General features: G+C 53.7%; 4 protein-coding genes across 4 annotated transcripts; 2 read left to right on the forward strand and 2 right to left on the reverse strand.

Annotated features, from left to right (window-relative positions):
* Positions 1 to 1926: 1926 nt before the first annotated feature.
* Positions 1927 to 3314, reverse strand: PG998_001026 (TfdA family Taurine catabolism dioxygenase TauD; the record flags this gene model as incomplete). Its single annotated transcript, XM_066867844.1, has 5 exons — positions 1927 to 2371; positions 2428 to 2597; positions 2658 to 2725; positions 2783 to 3013; positions 3071 to 3314. The coding sequence occupies 5 exons, from the start codon at positions 3312 to 3314 to the stop codon at positions 1927 to 1929; spliced, it is 1158 nt and encodes a 385-aa protein (XP_066736259.1).
* Positions 3315 to 6612: 3298 nt separating this feature from the next.
* On the reverse strand, positions 6613 to 8989 carry PG998_001027 (uncharacterized protein; the record flags this gene model as incomplete). Its single annotated transcript, XM_066867845.1, has 6 exons — positions 6613 to 6716; positions 6787 to 6900; positions 6953 to 6994; positions 7084 to 7126; positions 7224 to 8093; positions 8171 to 8989. 6 exons carry the CDS (start codon positions 8987 to 8989, stop codon positions 6613 to 6615), a joined length of 1992 nt encoding a protein of 663 aa, XP_066736260.1.
* A 2931-nt stretch (positions 8990 to 11920) lies between these two features.
* PG998_001028 (uncharacterized protein) lies at positions 11921 to 12419 on the forward strand (the record flags this gene model as incomplete). The annotated part of the gene is made up of 2 exons (XM_066867846.1): positions 11921 to 12045; positions 12344 to 12419. 2 exons carry the CDS (start codon positions 11921 to 11923, stop codon positions 12417 to 12419), a joined length of 201 nt encoding a protein of 66 aa, XP_066736261.1.
* A 3485-nt stretch (positions 12420 to 15904) lies between these two features.
* PG998_001029 (uncharacterized protein) lies at positions 15905 to 17635 on the forward strand (the record flags this gene model as incomplete). Its single annotated transcript, XM_066867847.1, has 1 exon — positions 15905 to 17635. The coding sequence occupies one exon, from the start codon at positions 15905 to 15907 to the stop codon at positions 17633 to 17635; it is 1731 nt and encodes a 576-aa protein (XP_066736262.1).
* Between the last annotated feature and the right edge of the window lie 16 nt (positions 17636 to 17651).

The raw sequence follows: 17651 nt of genomic DNA on the forward strand, positions 1-17651 counted from the left end.
AGCACAACGCTACGCATCACAACACAAGATGCGGAAGCAATGGGTTACCCTTTTCAGTCAGCCCAGAGCTCCCAACCCGGTTTCACGGCAAATGGCCAAAAGGAAGCACGACCCAATTAGAGGTCTGACGTGAGCAGCAAATCTCCGGGCTTAGATGAAGATCTCTATCCTCACCGATGCGTGTGCAGCGAGAGCCGGAATCGCCCAAGCAGGTGTCCAACTGCCATGTACTAGTGAACCTACCCTGCTACCTGCTTGTAAGAGGCTAGGAGGTCGGTAGGTAGACAGGCAGGTATGCGATTGGACGTTGATGCATGCCGGCCAAGCGTGTACAAGTCACGCAGGAATCTTGGGTTTCGGAACCAAGACTACTTGGGCATAAGAACCACCCTCTGTCCCATTTGGCCTGATCCGCCACTTGCTTGACCGGCCAATATATGTGGCGGTCTAACGGGAGAAGAAGTTGCCGCACGTAACACTTGGACGGGCTCCCATATCGCAGCTGCTGCCGGCCAACGATGGAAGCCTGCAGCAACAGCGCTGCTCAACGACGGCACCGGTGAAGGACGAACAGAAAATACAGGGAGACCGGCGTTTCTGTTCTTTATTCTTTGGGGTTGATTTCGTTATTCCTCTCGCTTGCTGAGTGGTGGCAGCCTGCAGGAGGGTAAGACTTCCGTTACAGCATGTCTATCGAATCAAGGTAACGGGCGGTGGGAGTCGAGATTGTCTGCGGCCTTGCAGATGGCTAGCATGCAACGTGCTGACTTAAAAAAAAAAAAAAAAAAAAGTGTCTCGGATAGGCTGCTTGACAAGCCTCGACTTCGACCTGCTGTTTGAGTATCGTGTAGTGTTAGCGCACACTTACTTCCTGCCTATCACTTCTTACCCCAGGAAGGATCAATCCAAGCTGGGCAAAAGAGAAAACAAGGAGAGCGACAGCCAAAGATTCAATGCCGCGGACCCGGGTCTCTCAGGCCGGTTCGGTTCTGCTTGACGGTGGATAGTCAAGGTTGGTCTTTGCCTGCATTTGACATGCTTCTTGTCGGCATCTGTGGGCTCACAGAATCGCGGGGGCTGGGCCAGCCAAGCCAAAGCCATACATGCTCACCCCCGACTATCCACTTTCCAGAACTGCCATGCCTGGTATGTGCACGCAGAATATGCAGCTCATGCAGCCCATGAAGACGCCGATGTAACACATATGATCGATACCGTCGTACGAGATTTGCTGTGTGTCTCCTCCAAGCGCCGCACTCTACTATGTCTGTCCTCGCTCCCAAACCGCTTTGCTGGCCGCATGAGGAAGTATGCGTGACATGATAAGCCCGCCCAATCGACTCCCCAGAAGAGCTAGGGGCTGCGCAACTCGTCTTGGTAGACTTGCATTCCGGGGATGACGCAGCCACTATGCACGAATACACATCTTTTTCCATCACAGCTCACCTCGTAAATCTGAATTGCACTCGCATATCGGGAAGACTGCACGACTGTGCCAAAAGATTTGTATTGCCCCTGAAGGGGTCTGACTAAAAGTACTCTACCCCGTAGGATGCGCCTGCCGGACAATTTAATAGTACAGGCCTTTGTGAAGGACAGAGAATGAGATGAGGTAGACGAAAAGAGGAAGGAAAGAAATGTAGGACGAAGAAGAAAGAAGCAGGAAAGAAGTAAAGCAGTACAATGCACACCAGCTCTGTATAGTGTCTCCAGCGAACCCGTAACGAACCATAACAACAATCATCGCCGCAGAGGCACACGGCCATAACCTAGTTTTTCGTATCTCGCCCCTTCCTCAAGCCGTAATGTAATGCATGCTTTCAGACCGTGAACGCCAAACTAAACTTTTGTCTTCCCACTCTCAAACGTATACCGATGAATAAGAGCAAATCTCGTCCTGTAGCTAGATTAGGGGGGGGGCTATGCCTAGTTGGTGTACTTGCGAAGTGGGAACGCATCTCCTGGCATTGGCTCGAGGTGCCATGCCTTTGTGGCGGTGCTTTCGAATGCATCCTGCCAGTCGCTCCGGAGCTCCTCTGGGATATCCCAACCCAAGGCCGAGCTGCGAAGTCTCATGCGAACCAAATGTCGCTTCTCTCTCCCCGTAGCACCATTGACGAAACCTTCACGCCGATGCAGTACTGCCATGTTGTTGATGAAATGCATGTCGCCCGCCTGCGTCGTGATCTCAAGCTGCGTAGCTCGTGCAATGGCTTCGATGGCATCAAGGGCTTCGCGCTGTCGCTCATTCACTTGCGGCAAGCTAGAAGGTCGAGGGTGGGTGGCGTTTCCAAGCAAAGGAGTGCGGCCAAAGTTCATGATCAGCTTGGAGTTGTGGTAGAAGACGACCGGCCGGCATTGGAATTTGGGACTAGGGACGCGTTAGTCAAAGCCAAGCAGTCATTTCAATTCTGATCAAGCTCGTACATGGCAAAGGGCCAGTCTGATTTGGCCAGAGTCCGGATCATATCTGGGCGGTAAGCTGCAAGCACGTTGTAAACGTGGTGTGCGGATGAGATGATACATCTGCCGCCTGAGGCCGGAGTGCTTCTCGTCAGCCAGCCAACGCAGTCACCGGCTTCTTCGTTGTGGAAACTCTGTAGAGGGGTGAATCAGCTGTGGTGCTTATAAAGCTGGAACGGATTCGTCGTGCTCACGATAGAAGATGTCGAATGACGGTGATGACCCATCATATCTGCTGAGGAATTGTCGGCAATGATATGGACTGAGATTGTGTGTTAGTATGCGACTGGCTGACAAGCAGAACGCCATGGAACCTCACCCAACATGTTGCCCTTGTGGTCTTGGCGGCCACGCTGATCGACGACGTGCGCTTGAATTCCAAGCCACACCATGGTGAGTTCCTCAACGGAGAAGTCACTGGGCTGAATGCCTCTGATGACAGAAAATCCCTTGCCATTGTGCAATTCCTGGCCCACGCCAGAAAGCTTGGCAGCTAGAGTGGGAAGGGGGAAGTTCTCAACATTGACCAAGTCACCATCGAGTTCCAGAGCTAATAAAAAACATCAGAATCCTGTTGATCAAAGAATAGCACCTGACGCCGACCCACCCTTGAACTTTTCCAACGTGGATTTGATCTCGGCAATGTCTTCGTCAGTCAGTTGGCAGACGTAGGAATCTTCGTTCTTGAAATCAGATCCCTTCCAGGCGAGTTTGCTGTCCAGAGTGGAGGGGAACCCGGAGGGCAAGCCCAAGGGCTCTTCACATCCGCTGTGTCCACATCCAGCGGGCAGTTGTGTGTCCCGAGCTGGCTGAGGAACAGCGACAGGGCCGTTGGCGATATGGTACTCCATGGCTTCGTTCACGTCAAGAATGAACCACAAGACAACGATCTGTTGGGGCCAACATACCTTTGCTGCTTGGAACTAAGACAGGGTCAAGTCAATGAGATCTCGAGGGGCTGGGACGACGAAGTGTCAGGCGATCTTGGGTCTTGATCAAAAGTGGTGAACGCAATAGAGGCCAGCAATGTTGTGATGTTTGGTGATGTTGGAGGAAATGTGCAAAGAATGGACTGGCCGAGTCGAAGGGAGAAAGCAGACGCTTTAAAGAAGAGCGGGAGAAGGTCCGAGGAAAGGCCTACCTGGAAAAGAGAATGAGAGAAACATGCAAGTCTCATGAATAAGCAACGTAGACAGCGGCGGGAGCGGTCTGCTCGCTACTGCTAGGAGAGAGGCTTTTGCTATCCGGGGACGCGACTTCCTGATGGACTTACACGCACGCTATACGGACGGGTGTTGATGGCTGAGGAGTGTGAGCAAGTACCCCTCGAGCTCGCCCTCGCCCTCGCCCGCTTTCGAGGCCCCGGGTATGTACCTCGTCGCACAAGAGGACGACAGCCGATGTAGGGGTTGAAACTGGAAGCTGTGATGGGAGCGAGAGTTCAACCCAAAGCCAAGGGTGGCTACGATGGTACAAGGTGGCGACGGGGTTGTTTTATCAGCGGTGATCTGCTTGACGCGACGGGATCATACAGCAGGCCCGTCCGCCAGGTTCCGAAAGACTTCATCCGACTGTAGTGGCCGAGGCGGAAGCTACGCATGCAAGTTGGTCAAGAAGCCTGTCATGTACTACTTTGCAAGAAGGAAAGAGGAACGGACTGGGCGAAGACCGGCTTGACGTCGAAATCACATTACCAACCATGAACCGCCAAGCGGCCACCTTCAGTTTCTGCAGACGGGCAGATACTCGGGCGTACTGTCTGTGTCTGGCATGTGGGAAAGCTGGGTACATGGCTCCCGGGGGTTTCAAAAAAAAAAAAAATCGATCTCGAAGACATGATGGAAGGAGTGGCCCTGGTCCTTAATGACTGTAGGAGCCTCATCGGCTTGCAGCTTGCAGCTTGGATGGCTAGGATGGGGAGGCAGGTCCATCGAGACACAACGGCACTGGCTGAAGATCGGATGGCAGGAACCTTGGAAGTAACGAGGGGGTGGTATCCTATGTGTAATGCCAGTGCAAGACACACTGTATCTTGCTGTGCGGCACTTGTTGCTTGAGGTAGGAGAACAATCGATCCAAAGTATCTTAGCAGCCCGGCATCCTTGACTCCTGATGAATACATACTTAGCTAGGTTACGTGTAGGAAACGAAACGGTGAATGCCATGGATGAGCAATGCAAATGCAGTCGACAGTGGGGTCCGTGCCTACAGCGTCGATAGTTTCTGAAGTCCTGCCAGGGGTCCAGGGCCTAGGGCCCGATCCACAGACGCCATAATACAGGAGACCGGATACTGGCACTGGATGCAGGATGCAGGATGCAGGTTGTGTGGTATGTATTCCATCGACTGCTCATTACTCACCCACTGAATTAATCTTGATTTGCTTTTCTTTTTCGTGGACAAGGTAGGCAACGGAGAGACATCTCTAGCGAAAGCAGCGTCGATATTCATGCAAGCAGCCTACCGCACCGCATCCCACTGGGTGCGCATGCAGTCCCACAACACAGATACGATGCCACGATGCCACTACGCCACGGGATCTCGTTGACGATACCTTTTTCTTCCCTTTCTCCTTCGCCTCCCTCTTCCAACCGCGCACCTACTTGGGTAACCTTTCCCTCCGGGGCTCGGTCTGTCGCCATGTCGCCATGTCAGGAAGGGGATTGAAGTGCTTGGGTAGGTGGGTGTATCTTGCACTCAAAGTGTAAGTGCCATATATGCAGGTAGGTGCGGTGCGTATGCAGCTATTCTTTATTAGTTTGTTAATTAATAAAGGGAAAAAAAAGTGAAAACCAAGAAGCTCCGCTCTTAAAAGAAACCAATTAAGATGAAGACGAAGGAGCCAAGCACCTGAGAAGGCCGCCTGCCGCCTCTTGTACGCGTCTTGTTTGAAACAATTACAAAGATCTTATCCCAAATTGCTGATGGGCGGGGGACCGAGGGAAGAAGAACCCCGCTCCTCTCGCCCACCTACCGGTCAAGAAGTCAAGGTCAGTAAGTGATTCAGCATGTTTGGTGTGTGAAACTGACAGCAGTTCAATAGGTTAAGATTCAGATGTAGGTTCGGGGTTAGACAGGTATATTCAACAGCTTGTTATAGCCGGGGGGGCAATGGGTTAACGGTAAGTATAGCACGCAGTACAGCCAGCCAGCCAGCCAGCCAGCCAGCCAGCCACTTGCCCGCCACTGCAGAAGTCCATCTTCGATGACAGATTAGTCTATCGGCGCAGGAAGAAGAAAACAAACGGAACAGAACGAATCATATATCATATCAAGTGCCGCTCCGGACAACGTATAGACAAATAATCATCATTGGCCATGTCCATCCGGGGTTGGTTGGTGTGACGTTTGGAGATTACCCTAGCCCCTAGCCTAGGTCGGTCGTCGTGACATTGAACCCACAATAGACGACACACCAAAGGGCCGGCCCGTGTCGTACCCAGCGCTACAAGAACTGCTCAATGTGCCTGACGTCAAATTTGATTCGACCCGCCTTTGCCTGGCTGCAACACAGCACACAGCACACAACATACCCGAGCGAGCATATCTTCATGTGGTGCTCCCGTCCTGCACCCGCGTCTCCCTCCTGCTACCTGGTAGGTCGCGCCGGCCTGGGACACCTGGAGTCGTATCTGCATACGCACACACACCTGGCGGCCATCTATACCTATACCACATGGTCAATCCTTTACGGGACGGGCTAGTGGCCTGGCACCTTGCACCTTGCACCTTGCACCTTCTGTGCCCGACGGGTATCTCGCTTCCGTTCGAATGTTGAGATTGGTGAACAACTGTCAAACAACTATCAAATCCACGAATCATGCCTGCTTGTCCAATAGACTTTCCACTTTCCGGATACGGCGGATACAATTGAGTTGGCTTCCTTCCCACCCCCTGCCCGGGTTTTTCTCTACCTTTCCCGCCTGGGCTGCTCCCACTTTTCCGTGCCCTTCCACCCTGCATCTGTCTTCGTCGGCAAATATGCTAGAAAAAGCTAGCATCTTGCAGTCTAATGCACCAGACAACAGGCGGCTTCCCCCCCGGCGCATGTCAGTTTCTTGTTGGTCCGGACCTCTTCCTAGGCTATCCCCGTTCACCTCCACCCCAGCCGGCCTGCAACTCTTTGCCATGGGCCCCATAGCCAGGAAGTCAAATCAGTGTTCGAGGTGCCCAGTTTTCTTCGTAGAGCTGGCTGATGAAGTAGAAGTCATCCTCGTAGTCCTCACGGCGGCGGACCTCATCCCAGTGCTTTCCTGTCCCGGGTATCAGTCTTTGCTCCTGATCAAGGAAACATCCACCAGTGGGGCCCAGCCGAGGACCTACCTTGTTCCTTGACGATGTTCCTCGTCACGTTGACGAACTTGATCTTCACAGCGTCGAGCTGAGCCAGCGTTCTCAGGTCCTGGTCCTTGCACTCCGCAGAAAAAGGATACATTCCTGGCTGTCATTAGTGCCAACGAATCACCTGGGACCTGCAGACGGAGCCTACCTTTGTTGCAGTAGTGAAAGTACGCCAAAAGTATGTTGGCCCCTGTTTTGTCATGAGAAGTCAAGAGTTAGCTCCGATCCCATGTTTCCGTCTTATAAGTGGAATATGGGCCAAGAGCCGTGTTCGCGCACCTGTTAAATACTCCTTGACGGTGTTCTCCCGTGCGAATCGAGCCTGCGTGGGTCCATGTCAGCTAGTTATTCATTTTCTGCACCTGCAACAACATGTTCCTCCATGATTCGCTCAGGGGCGATGAGTATACCCAACATACCTTGATGCCATGCTTTCGAGCATAGGCAGCATCATGCTGACAGAGAAGAGACACGTTGTGCAGAAAGATGAACGTGACGAGATAGGCCGTAAACCACGTTATGTGGTTGTTGGCCTGGAGAATGCCTTGAAGCTCATCTAGCATCTCCCTCCGCAACTTGTTCTGGATCTGATGGATGAGGATGAGCTCGATCTGAGCGCCCATGACGGGCGGCAATGGGATCTGCCCTCGCAAGGGACTGGTATCGTCCATGATATCGCGGTTCATCCCTAGGGTCTCTTGTCCAACGATATACGTGGACTTGGTTGTCATCCGAATGGCCATCCACAGGCGGAGGGCCTTCCGAAGCAGCGTCTTCTGCTTCTCGTCAGTTTCTTCCGCCATGGCAGCCTTCAAAGCTGCGCCGTAAGTCCCCCATATGAGTTTGTGCTTGCTGGAGACAACGCTCTTGCAGAAGTCCTTGACACTGCGTGTCAAGTGCTCTTCGTAGGCGTTCCTTGCCTCTTCGAGGTTGACAATAGCGAAGGCAGGAATCATCACACTCCGCCTAACTCCGTTGTACACCCATGTCCTTTCCAGCGAATCCCCCTCTTGCGGGACGAATTGGCGCACACGAAGCACTACGGGCTGATGAGTGTATCCCTCCGTCACGCCGACGTTCCTGGTTTCAAACGAAGCCCAGTTAGAAATGTCGTCAGCCACGCCTTCTTGCCAACGTCTTGTCCATTCGTGCCCTTTGATCTGGCCAGGTTTGAAGAGCCGCACGTCGGTGATCTTATAGCGCAGACATGGCAGGCGCGAGACCTTGGCATTTGAAACTTTGGCGCATGTCAGACATGTGCCCTGCTTGTCAACAGGGTTTGTTTCACACTGCAGTTGTTCATTAGCAAGCTGGGTCCTGGTAACTGAGACATGGCAAACACATCTAGCGTGGCAAGAGGACTTACGCGAATGCGCTGCATCCTGCAGCGAATGCAAGACCCGATACGTCTCGTCTCAGCTGTCTGCTCCCGGACTTCATTGTTTTTAAATGGGCCCCTCTTGGACACCGGGGCTTTCTGATAAGAGGTCACAATGTTCACGCTGTGCGAGTCGGGACGTGCGAAGGTCTTTTCGTCAACCGGAGATGATAGACCCACACTCGAAGGGTACTGTGATGCATCACTTTCATGGCGTTCGAAACGTGACGTCGCCGAGTACTGCGCGCCATCTCTGTCTAGTGCGATACTCTCGTCTTTGCTGGGCGGCCGCGCGATTGGAGCTGGGGCTGGATAGTTCTCCAGCGACTCCGTCACTGGGTAAACCATCCCCTCTCTACGAGTACTGGGCTGAACATTGGTCGGTTGCGTTGGTTGCAGTATGGGGTAGCTAGACATCAGGTTTGCAGGGTTTGCTTCGTCATACGCGAACAGGCTGGGCTGGCTTGGAGGCAGAGTCCAAGCTCGAGATGCAGAGGGGGGTGACTTCTCGTTCAGCAGTGGCGGGCTTCTCTCAATGTCATCGTACTGGGATCTAGCTGGAATTCCGGAGTATCCTTCACTTTGCTTAGCCTCTGGGACAAGCCAGGATAGAACAGGAAAGGGCATACCTTCGGGCTCGCACGTCGAGCACGGAGGACAGACTGAGATGCCGGCGAAGTAGCTAGCCAGCCGCGAGCCGCTAATACCAAGCGAGAATCCATCACGGCGGGCCGAACCCGGTGGGTTCACGGAAGGCCGGTGGTGGGATGTCTCAGATGACGAGGACGGGATCTCATGTGCAGGCATTGGTTGTAAGTCGGTGCTGAGCCGTAACCTCTTTGATTCTGGATACGTTGGTGAGGAAGACGTGGTGAGCCGGGAAGGATTCCTATCAAGACCCAAGAGCTGGGAAAGCGGGCACTGGAGAATGCGAGCGGCTTGGTCTAGTATTTGTAAATCCTGATGGGAGAGGCTTGCCAGAGGCGACTGAGAGGTAGATGCAGGAGTAAATGCATGAGGGTCCTGGGACACTAGCACCGCAGGGGCGCCCTCATGGCCGCTGTACCGGCGCTTTCTAGGATTATAACTATTCTATATGCAAATCAATCCACTGTACGTAGAACATCGGATATGCAATAAGCCGCCTCTCCGCCAAGGGCTGGCCGGGCAAGGACCGGAGGGGGAGCAAAGGGAAAAGGAACCTTACCATTGTATCTGAGAATTAATAAAGGGTGTGTTGGACAAGAAAGGAGACGTAGGGGCCATGCACTGGGGCGATCCCTCGACGACGTGTGTACCGTACCGGTAGCGTACCGAACGACAATACATGGGAACCGCAGCAAGGGACCAGCAGCAATCAACACCGAGTCACAATAGCCATATACCTATACCCAGGTAGTTTTTGGTGTGCGCGCCTCACCCGCCTCGGCGAGAGGGGGTGGGGTCAGCAACCCAAGAAGAAGAAAAAGAAAGGCACGATGTATGAATCGACCGGAGTGTGGATTCTCAAAACCCCTGCGGTCTCACAATTGCCATTGCTTGACGGAGAGGGTAATGGCAATCCCTGGGCGGGCGTTTCCGGGGTTAGCGTGAAAAGCAGAAGCGAGTATGCTGGATCAATGGGAGGCGCGTATGTAGTGTCTTTTCTCGTTAGTGTTGGTTGGCCGGGTGTGTGAGGTGCTCGAGTAGAAAGGGTCTCCCGGGCCTGGCTGGCTGGTATGGTATGGTATGGGAGTATGTGAAGTGACTGGAGCGAGTATGTAGGTAGCAATTGAACGGGGCTGAACCACCGACCCGGTGGAGGGCCAAAGCAGGAAATGCGGAAAAGACGAGCTAGCAGCAGCAGGTCCAAGGGCGCCCGCTGTGCTGTGCTGTGCTGGGCTGGGCTGGGCTGTCCAATGTATGTGTGTATCCCCTCTGTCAGCGGCGCAGAGTGACGCGGTCGGAAAGCAAATGGCACGACACAACGGGGGGTGGCCTCGACTCGAGGGGGAGACAGGCAGACCTCGAGCGGGAGACAAGAACTCGGTGAAGAGTGTTCCTGGAGGAAGGCGGGCTCACCGGTGAGAGGGATAATAAGAGAATAATAAGAGAAATAGTGCTTGCCCGGGTCAGCTTTGTGCAACAGGGGGAAAGAGGGATAAAGCGCGAGCGTGGGAATAGAAAAAGGGAAAGAGAGGAAGCATGACATTGCATTGTTGGAACACGGGCCAGTTATCTGCCCATCATCCAGCGTCCCAGGCTTCTTTCTGCTTACACACTAGACTACATCAGGTGCCTCCCCCAGCCAACAGGCATACTAAGCTGTCCTATAATACGACACTGGTATTGTCCCCAGGCATCGTCGTCGTCCGTCCCCCCATCCCTCCATCCCTCCATACCCCCAATCCGTCGCATCACGAATTGGATCAATCGCCAGCATAGACAAGGGAGACCTGGGTAAGCGGGCAGCCAAGCATGGCAATATAGGAACGAGGCCAGGAAGAGGGAGTCTACAGACTGCAGCTAGCCAAATCCGTTATACTACATACATATATCTTGCCCCCATTGCTTTTCGACGTTTCCCCATGCGCGCTGGACTGACGTTCGGCTGCTTGCTTATCTATCACACAAGCTTGTCATCTGACCTTGTGCGCGAACAAGAGAAAGGGTAAGGCCGAACGGAACATGTCGTGCATGATTGGCATATGGCAGACGAAAAGCAAGCAGGCAAAAGAGGGATGGACTGCCATCAAAACCCATCCCCCGCCGCACCCCCAAAGATGTCCTCATTTCCCGGTCCTCCATAGAGATGTCGACGCTTCCAGGGTCTCCATCCATGGCAAGCGGGGCGGTAACCACCCCCAGCATCGGGCGCCGCCAACAGCTGGCCACGTGTTAGATCACTTGCCATGGGTAGAAGCCGGTCAGAGTCATCATGAATGACGGGACTGCATCATGATTACTATCGTCCATCTTGACGTTCCATTCACACCTTTCAGCGGCTTGGCACGATCCAGGCGACATGATAAGGCCCGTGTGGCCGGTCAACCACCGCACGCTGTCGACTCTGCCCCTCCAGAGAAGGAAACCCACATGGGCGATCTTACCGAATCACCTTGCGTGAGGGAACCCCTGCTCTTATATGTTATTAGTTCTCACCCCAGCCAGCACGCCAAGCACCAAGCCTTATTGACGGGTCCGAAGACATACAGCACGCATAATGAAGTGGCTAGTACTAGTGATCATGTGTCTACGCCCCATCTCTTTTGCTCCTTATTTCTTACCCATCAGCTTCCTCCTTCCAAACGATTGCACCATGGGTATGTGTCCAGGTCGGGTTGAAAGAAAAGAAGAAGAAAAAACCCAGATCGGTGTCGGTGTGGGTAACACCTGCCCAAAGCAACATCCTCCATGGCATTGGGCAAACCGGTCTTGGGCGTTGGGCTTGCTTGACGGGGCCGGCTCTGTAATCAGACGGAGCTCACAGCCGAACGCACGTGAGAGGTCCAGTCAGAAGATCGAGATTACCCATCGCCGCCCGCTGATATGTGTTTAAAGGGTTGTGATACGTATGGTGTGTGATAGGCTGGCCCCCCAGATTCTCCGGAGGAAAGCCCGGCCACTCACGTGGGTTAGACGTATTGTTTCTCCGCTACGACACTGCACTGCTCGCTATTGGTTCCTGACGGCAGTGGCGGGAAGAATTTGTCGACTTCTGGCCCTCAACAGACAGTCGCTTCTGTCCGTACACACAACATGGCAGCGCGAGAAAGCGAGTGCACACAGCTGATGCAGGGGGTTGTGATCAATGGCGAGCGCTGCAACATAACCATCCTGAGCATGCTCGCTGAACGGTCGCAGCTAGCACGGGGATTTCACCGGTATCTGCTGTCAGATTTGTAGACGAGGTCGAGCTCGGTGAGTGAGACTTGACACTCTGATATATGCGGTGAGCATGCACAATCCTGACCCTGAACCTGAACTGAGTGAACCCAGGTGCTCAGGACTCTAGTGCATGCGTGTAAGCCGGGCAGGCGGTTTGTATGGTCGTATAATTAGACTCGGCAAAGTTCGAGACGGCCGGCTTGCTAACGTATGTAAACTAAGTCCCAGACATGTGCAAGGCTAGAAGCAGCTTGGAACATTCCGAGCGGACAGACCCCCAACTTGGATTTACAGATTTGGACTGCCCGAGAATCCGAGTTGGAACGAGAAGGGAAAGAATGGGGGAGGCCCCACCACCGACACCGACTAATAGGATCTAAACTGCCCTTTCCGTCCTTTGCTTCGTTCGATCAGTCGAATGCATGGTCCTTCACTTCGTAGATGCGGCATCTGCCGTCTGGAATCTGCTGTGCTAATATGCAGTTCAAGAGCCTGCCTGCCCGCCTGCCCGCCCGCCCGTCCTGGCTGGGAATGTCGCTCCGCTTACCCCTAGTCCGAGGCTGTCAAGTGTCAAGCCGTGTATTAGTGCTTAGAGCAGCGGCCTCCGCGATCCACCACCGTGCTGCTAGGCTGGTGGTCAGAAGTGCCAGGAATCGAATGACAGAATCATGACGAAGTACTTGTGCATACCCGCCTTGACCGGTTCTGTCAGGCCAAACCGTAGGGTGTGGGACGGCGTACACAGCAGCATCATGAGGACAGTACTTGGTGGCCCGGCTACCCACAGCATCGAGCCCGGTCCATCTTGACTGTCGCTCTCACCATGCGTCAGCCTATAACGACCGGAGATGGCCAGCTTTTGGATGCAAGAAAAGACCGGTGTGGGTGCAGCTCAATTGGTCACAGGCCACATCTACATGCGGGCAAACATGCGGGAAGAACCTCAACTCGGGAGTCGCCTGCCCTCTGCCCTGCAGCATCAGCTTTAGTGCTCTGGGTGGCTGCATCGTAATAGTTGACTAGCAATGGTTGATACGGGCGTTCGCGTTCGCGAACCACCTCTGACAGGAGGTGTTCATCGGGAGCTGACTAAGGCTGCAGTGCGGAGCAGCAGCCTCAGATATGGCTCGCTGGGGGTCTCGGGGTCGCTGTCTATATCCAGTCCATTGCTTACACGAACCCTCCAGGTTTCCAGAAACGCTTTTGCCCCAGAAAACCAACTCACTTTTTCCGAAGTCGGGACTCGGTAGATGAATTTCCCTCGAAGCCGTGATCATGCAAGGTTTCCTTCCTCTCCTTGCCTGCCCGCCACCCTGCTTTGATCAGTCCATGGTGCTGATACCGAAGATAGGCGAGCGCACCAGAAAGGAGTGGTACAAGTGAAGCCTGGGCTGCCTTCGCTCCCCCACCTAATGCACGTATACATGCCTGAAGTACGTGTCTTGCTCACATCATCCCCCACATTGGATCTATCGACTACATATGCCTAATACGACCTGATGCAACTGTATGTAAGTACCTCTCCAGTACTTGATATATATGTGGAACGCCAGTCCTAAAGTCGCTGCCGCTCGCCTGCGGGCTCGGCTACAAAGCTCCTGCCAAGTCTACGGAGGCAGTGCTGCGCATTCCGTAGTTGCAGCAGGCTACATACTCCACTCACATGCCACCATAGCACCGGTATCGATCACACCAGCTTACGCATGTACGGCTGGACACTGAACTCGATGAGCTAGGTACGAACAACTAACAAGTGACTGAGTAAGCCCGCACAGGCTTCTGGGCAGGGGTTCATCGGAGTACGTGGAGTGATTATCAATGACGTGGGAATTACATGGTAGCTCGCCGTGGTGTAGCACGCCTCGAACATTTAAGGGCAGGCTGTTAGTGCTATATGTTTGGGGAGCCTCTTGTCAACGTAGTATCAGCCAATTCCCCCTTCTACGTACGTACCGAACTGGCGATGTCCACAAAGGCGAAAAGAGGAAAGAGAAATGGAAATCCTCGTCCGTCATCCGCAGGATCCGCAGCGTCGTAGTGCAATAGCACGCAGTCAGAGTCTCTGGACGGGACGACACAACACTATACGACACAGCACGTCAATCTGTGATAGGAGGGTGGGGAGAGAGCATATATGGCAACAAGATGATGCCGCGAGCAAGACAACGAGAATGCTATGGTGTTTTTCAGGTAGCCGGGGCAGTTGCACCACGTCCAGCTCTAGAGGAGGCACCCGCTGCCTGCTCTATCATCAGAAGAACCGTCGGGTTACCAAGTCAAGGCAAACGCAAGCATCGTGCCCACGATGATGGTCAACCCCGACATAGCCGGAGCACGAGACCAATGGGCCCCAGCGCGATCTCGTCGAGCCACATGTTTTGTTCGCCGAGGACTGGTGGTCGGCAAGCAACCGGCTCGGGGGCGTTGAAGGGGTAGGCGTAGCCATCCAATGTCGCTTCGAGGAGTTGCGTCCACGATGCTACACTGCTCTCTCATTCCAACGTCCGACGTGGGCTATGTGCAAATCAAACCAGAAGATGAGCATACAAAATGCTAGCAAGCAAACATGCAGAGCCGACTCAACAGGGCTTGGACTGGCTCAAGCGTCTGGCAGCCGCTTACGTACATGACCAACCTACTTGCTGTGTAGGTGCGCATGTATGTATGTACATATGAGAGTATGCACTAATGTGTGAATGTGTAGTCGCGTACATGATCAATGAGCTGCTGGACTGGCCGTGACTTTGCTGCATTGATCCATCAGGAGACGGGGAACATTACAGATTGCCATCCGACGTTCTGAGATATCTGTCCACGGAAAGGGCGGATACCCAGCAGGGGAAATAACGGGTACTGTCGCTAAAAGTTGCGGTGCTTGGTGCAATGCATTCTAGGCATTTCGTTCTTCCACCTTCTGCCGCTCTGCCCACCAAATCCGGGGCGTCTCTTTTTCTTTTTCCTTTCTTCGCTGCTCTTTTCTTTTTATATTTGTTTTAACCCAGCCAGCCAATCACCCGGGCCAGCCCTGGATGCTTTTTGTAGCAAACACCGCGGCGTGCAGCACCCGGTGAGAGGACGTCTCCACCAATCCGCGTGGGTTTTGCAGCGGGATTCTTAACGCGTCGTATTCCGATTTGCCTTGCAAGGGAGGACTCACCCAAGCCGCCCTCGTCGAGTGTCCGTCCGTGTGCTCAAGTGGTGCCTTGCCTCGACTTGGAAGGCAGGCGATCAAAAAGCGATCGAAAAGGCGGGGCCCTACCGGTGAGCCATGCGTTGAGTGCCATCGCGTCAGCAAGCAGCCAGCAAGCAGCCAGCAAGCAGCAAGCCGCAAGCCACAAGAACAAGCAAGCAGGCACAAAACACATAGGTTAAGTCACGGGCTACGGGCAGGCACGTTAGGTAACCCGCCTCCGTACTCGGCTCTTGCTTCACGTCGTACACCTCGAGCGTGCTGTGGCTCTCCGCCCGCCGGATTGAACCTGGATCGATTGGCAGGCATCTTTTGCCAAGTTGACATCACTCTCTCAGGGGGTACAGAAGGAGGCTACGTGCTTGATCTCACACCGAATGAGCGAACGCACTTACCTTGTGCTGGTTCCGAGCACCTCCTGCCCATACCACAGGAGGAGACACCTAGGCGCAAGTGGGCTTGCATGCTGCTTTCTTTTTGGCGTCACCAAGGACTAATTTCACCTGCAGTTTGGGTTGTATCATAATAAGGTCAAGACTCGATCGCATTGATTCAAAGTACAACTGGCTTGCCAACATCATCTGCCTACTTTATCTTGGGCAAGCCTGCCTCCCCATCGTGACACGAAGCCATCAGCGCTGTGCATGGGATATTGGGAAATCGACATGGATTTGACCCCCAAGGCTATCCAGGAGGTCGTACACCCTACCGCAGCCTTCTCACCGGACCAAGAGGATGGGGCCCTCGACAGCGGTCATGATCTCGCCCAGATTACGTGGGCCAGCTCTCTACTGAACCCGTGCAATAGAATAGACAGTCTTGATTACCCAAAGGACGTGTGCTGGCGAATCGACGGCTGCGCTGGTCTGGGGACCCAGTATTATGCTATCCCGCTGTTCCTCTCTCCGGTTCCTCCCATCCGGATGGACGTTTTCATCCCCGAGAACCAGCCACCTCTGCTACGCCAGCAGCTTGACCTCAACCTCGCTTTCCATACCAAGGACTCGGAAAGGCTGTCGAGGCTGGCCATCACGAGGCACATCATCCGAACGCTACAACTCTGGGTACGCACGGAGTTCGACGACACAGAGTCCTTTGCCGACTTCTACAGAAAAGTGCCGTTTGGCACCCGCCTAGTATTCGAAAACCTGTCACTCAACATCCACCAAATACATGTCAGGGTCGGACCCAACCACTATCTGGAGCGCCAACTGTTGAGCGTGCCACAACTGGCGGATATCTGGGGGTACGAGTTTACGTTTCCTGAAGAAGTCGACTTTTTCGATGTGGACGTCGTCAAAGTTCTTCACGATAGTGTTTGCCTCGCTCGCATCAAAGGACAACTATACATTTTCAAGGCTCTTACAAGCGGTTTCAAGTATCTCTATCACGAGCTGAAAATACTGAGTACAATACCCCCGCACACCAATGTGATCCCACGGCCAGTTCATATAGTCAAGAAGACCTGCCAGTTCGGAGCCAAGAAGGCGATTGCTGGTTTCACCACGGTGTACCAGCCCAAGGGCAGTCTTCGGGATATCCTACCGCAGCTTCGAATCCACGATCAACTGCATTCTGCCAAACAGTTCAAGTGGAGCATGCAACTGACCACGGCCCTTGAGCATCTGCGAAGCACAACTGGCACATACTATCCCGATTTACGACTTGACAATGTTGTACTCTCGGCAAATGACGACATTATCATGGTGGACTTTGAGCAAAGAGGGGTATGGTGTGAGTTTGCTGCCCCGGAAGTCAACTCGGTCGAATATGTCCGTCTTGTGGCCGTCGAAGAGCGCATCTCGGAGGATGTGCGGGACAAATACCATGATATCTTGGTCGATTTGGTGCCTAATTACGCTCGCCTCGAGGACGACCAATACAGGAACCCCAAGGACGGGTACAACCTCTCCTGGGTTTGTCTCAGCCCGGTGGAGCAGGAAGCCGCAGAGGTTTACATGCTGGGAAGAGTGCTCTGGTGCATCTTTGAAGGCGTGAGCGGCCCACAGAAGGCCGCGATATGGCAATCGTATCGCTTGGAGTCCGACTTGGAGTTCCCCGAATACCAGCGCACGCCACCAGAGCTGCGAGATCTGATCGATCGGTGCACTCGAGGCCGGCGGGAAACCCTCAGCCGTATCGTGCAACGACAGGGAAGCAAACTAGTGCTCCGAAACCGGCCAGCAAGGGAACAGACATCTGATAATGTTCAGGCCGCCGCTCGCGAGTTCTGGGAGACCGAGCTGCAGGTTGCAGAGGACTTCATCGCTTTGAGAACGGAACAGAAGGCGGCTGGGGTATGGAAGGACAACTTTACGACCGTCCCACCATCCGAGAGGTCTTGGCCGAGCTGGGACGACTTCGAGAGAAGCTGTGCGTTTGCTAACAACGTCTAGAGTGGGACAATAGATA

Source organism: Apiospora kogelbergensis, assembly GCF_038363985.1.
Source record: "Apiospora kogelbergensis strain CBS 113332 chromosome Unknown utg000001l_segment0_segment0, whole genome shotgun sequence".
Lineage (NCBI taxonomy): Eukaryota > Fungi > Ascomycota > Sordariomycetes > Amphisphaeriales > Apiosporaceae > Apiospora > Apiospora kogelbergensis.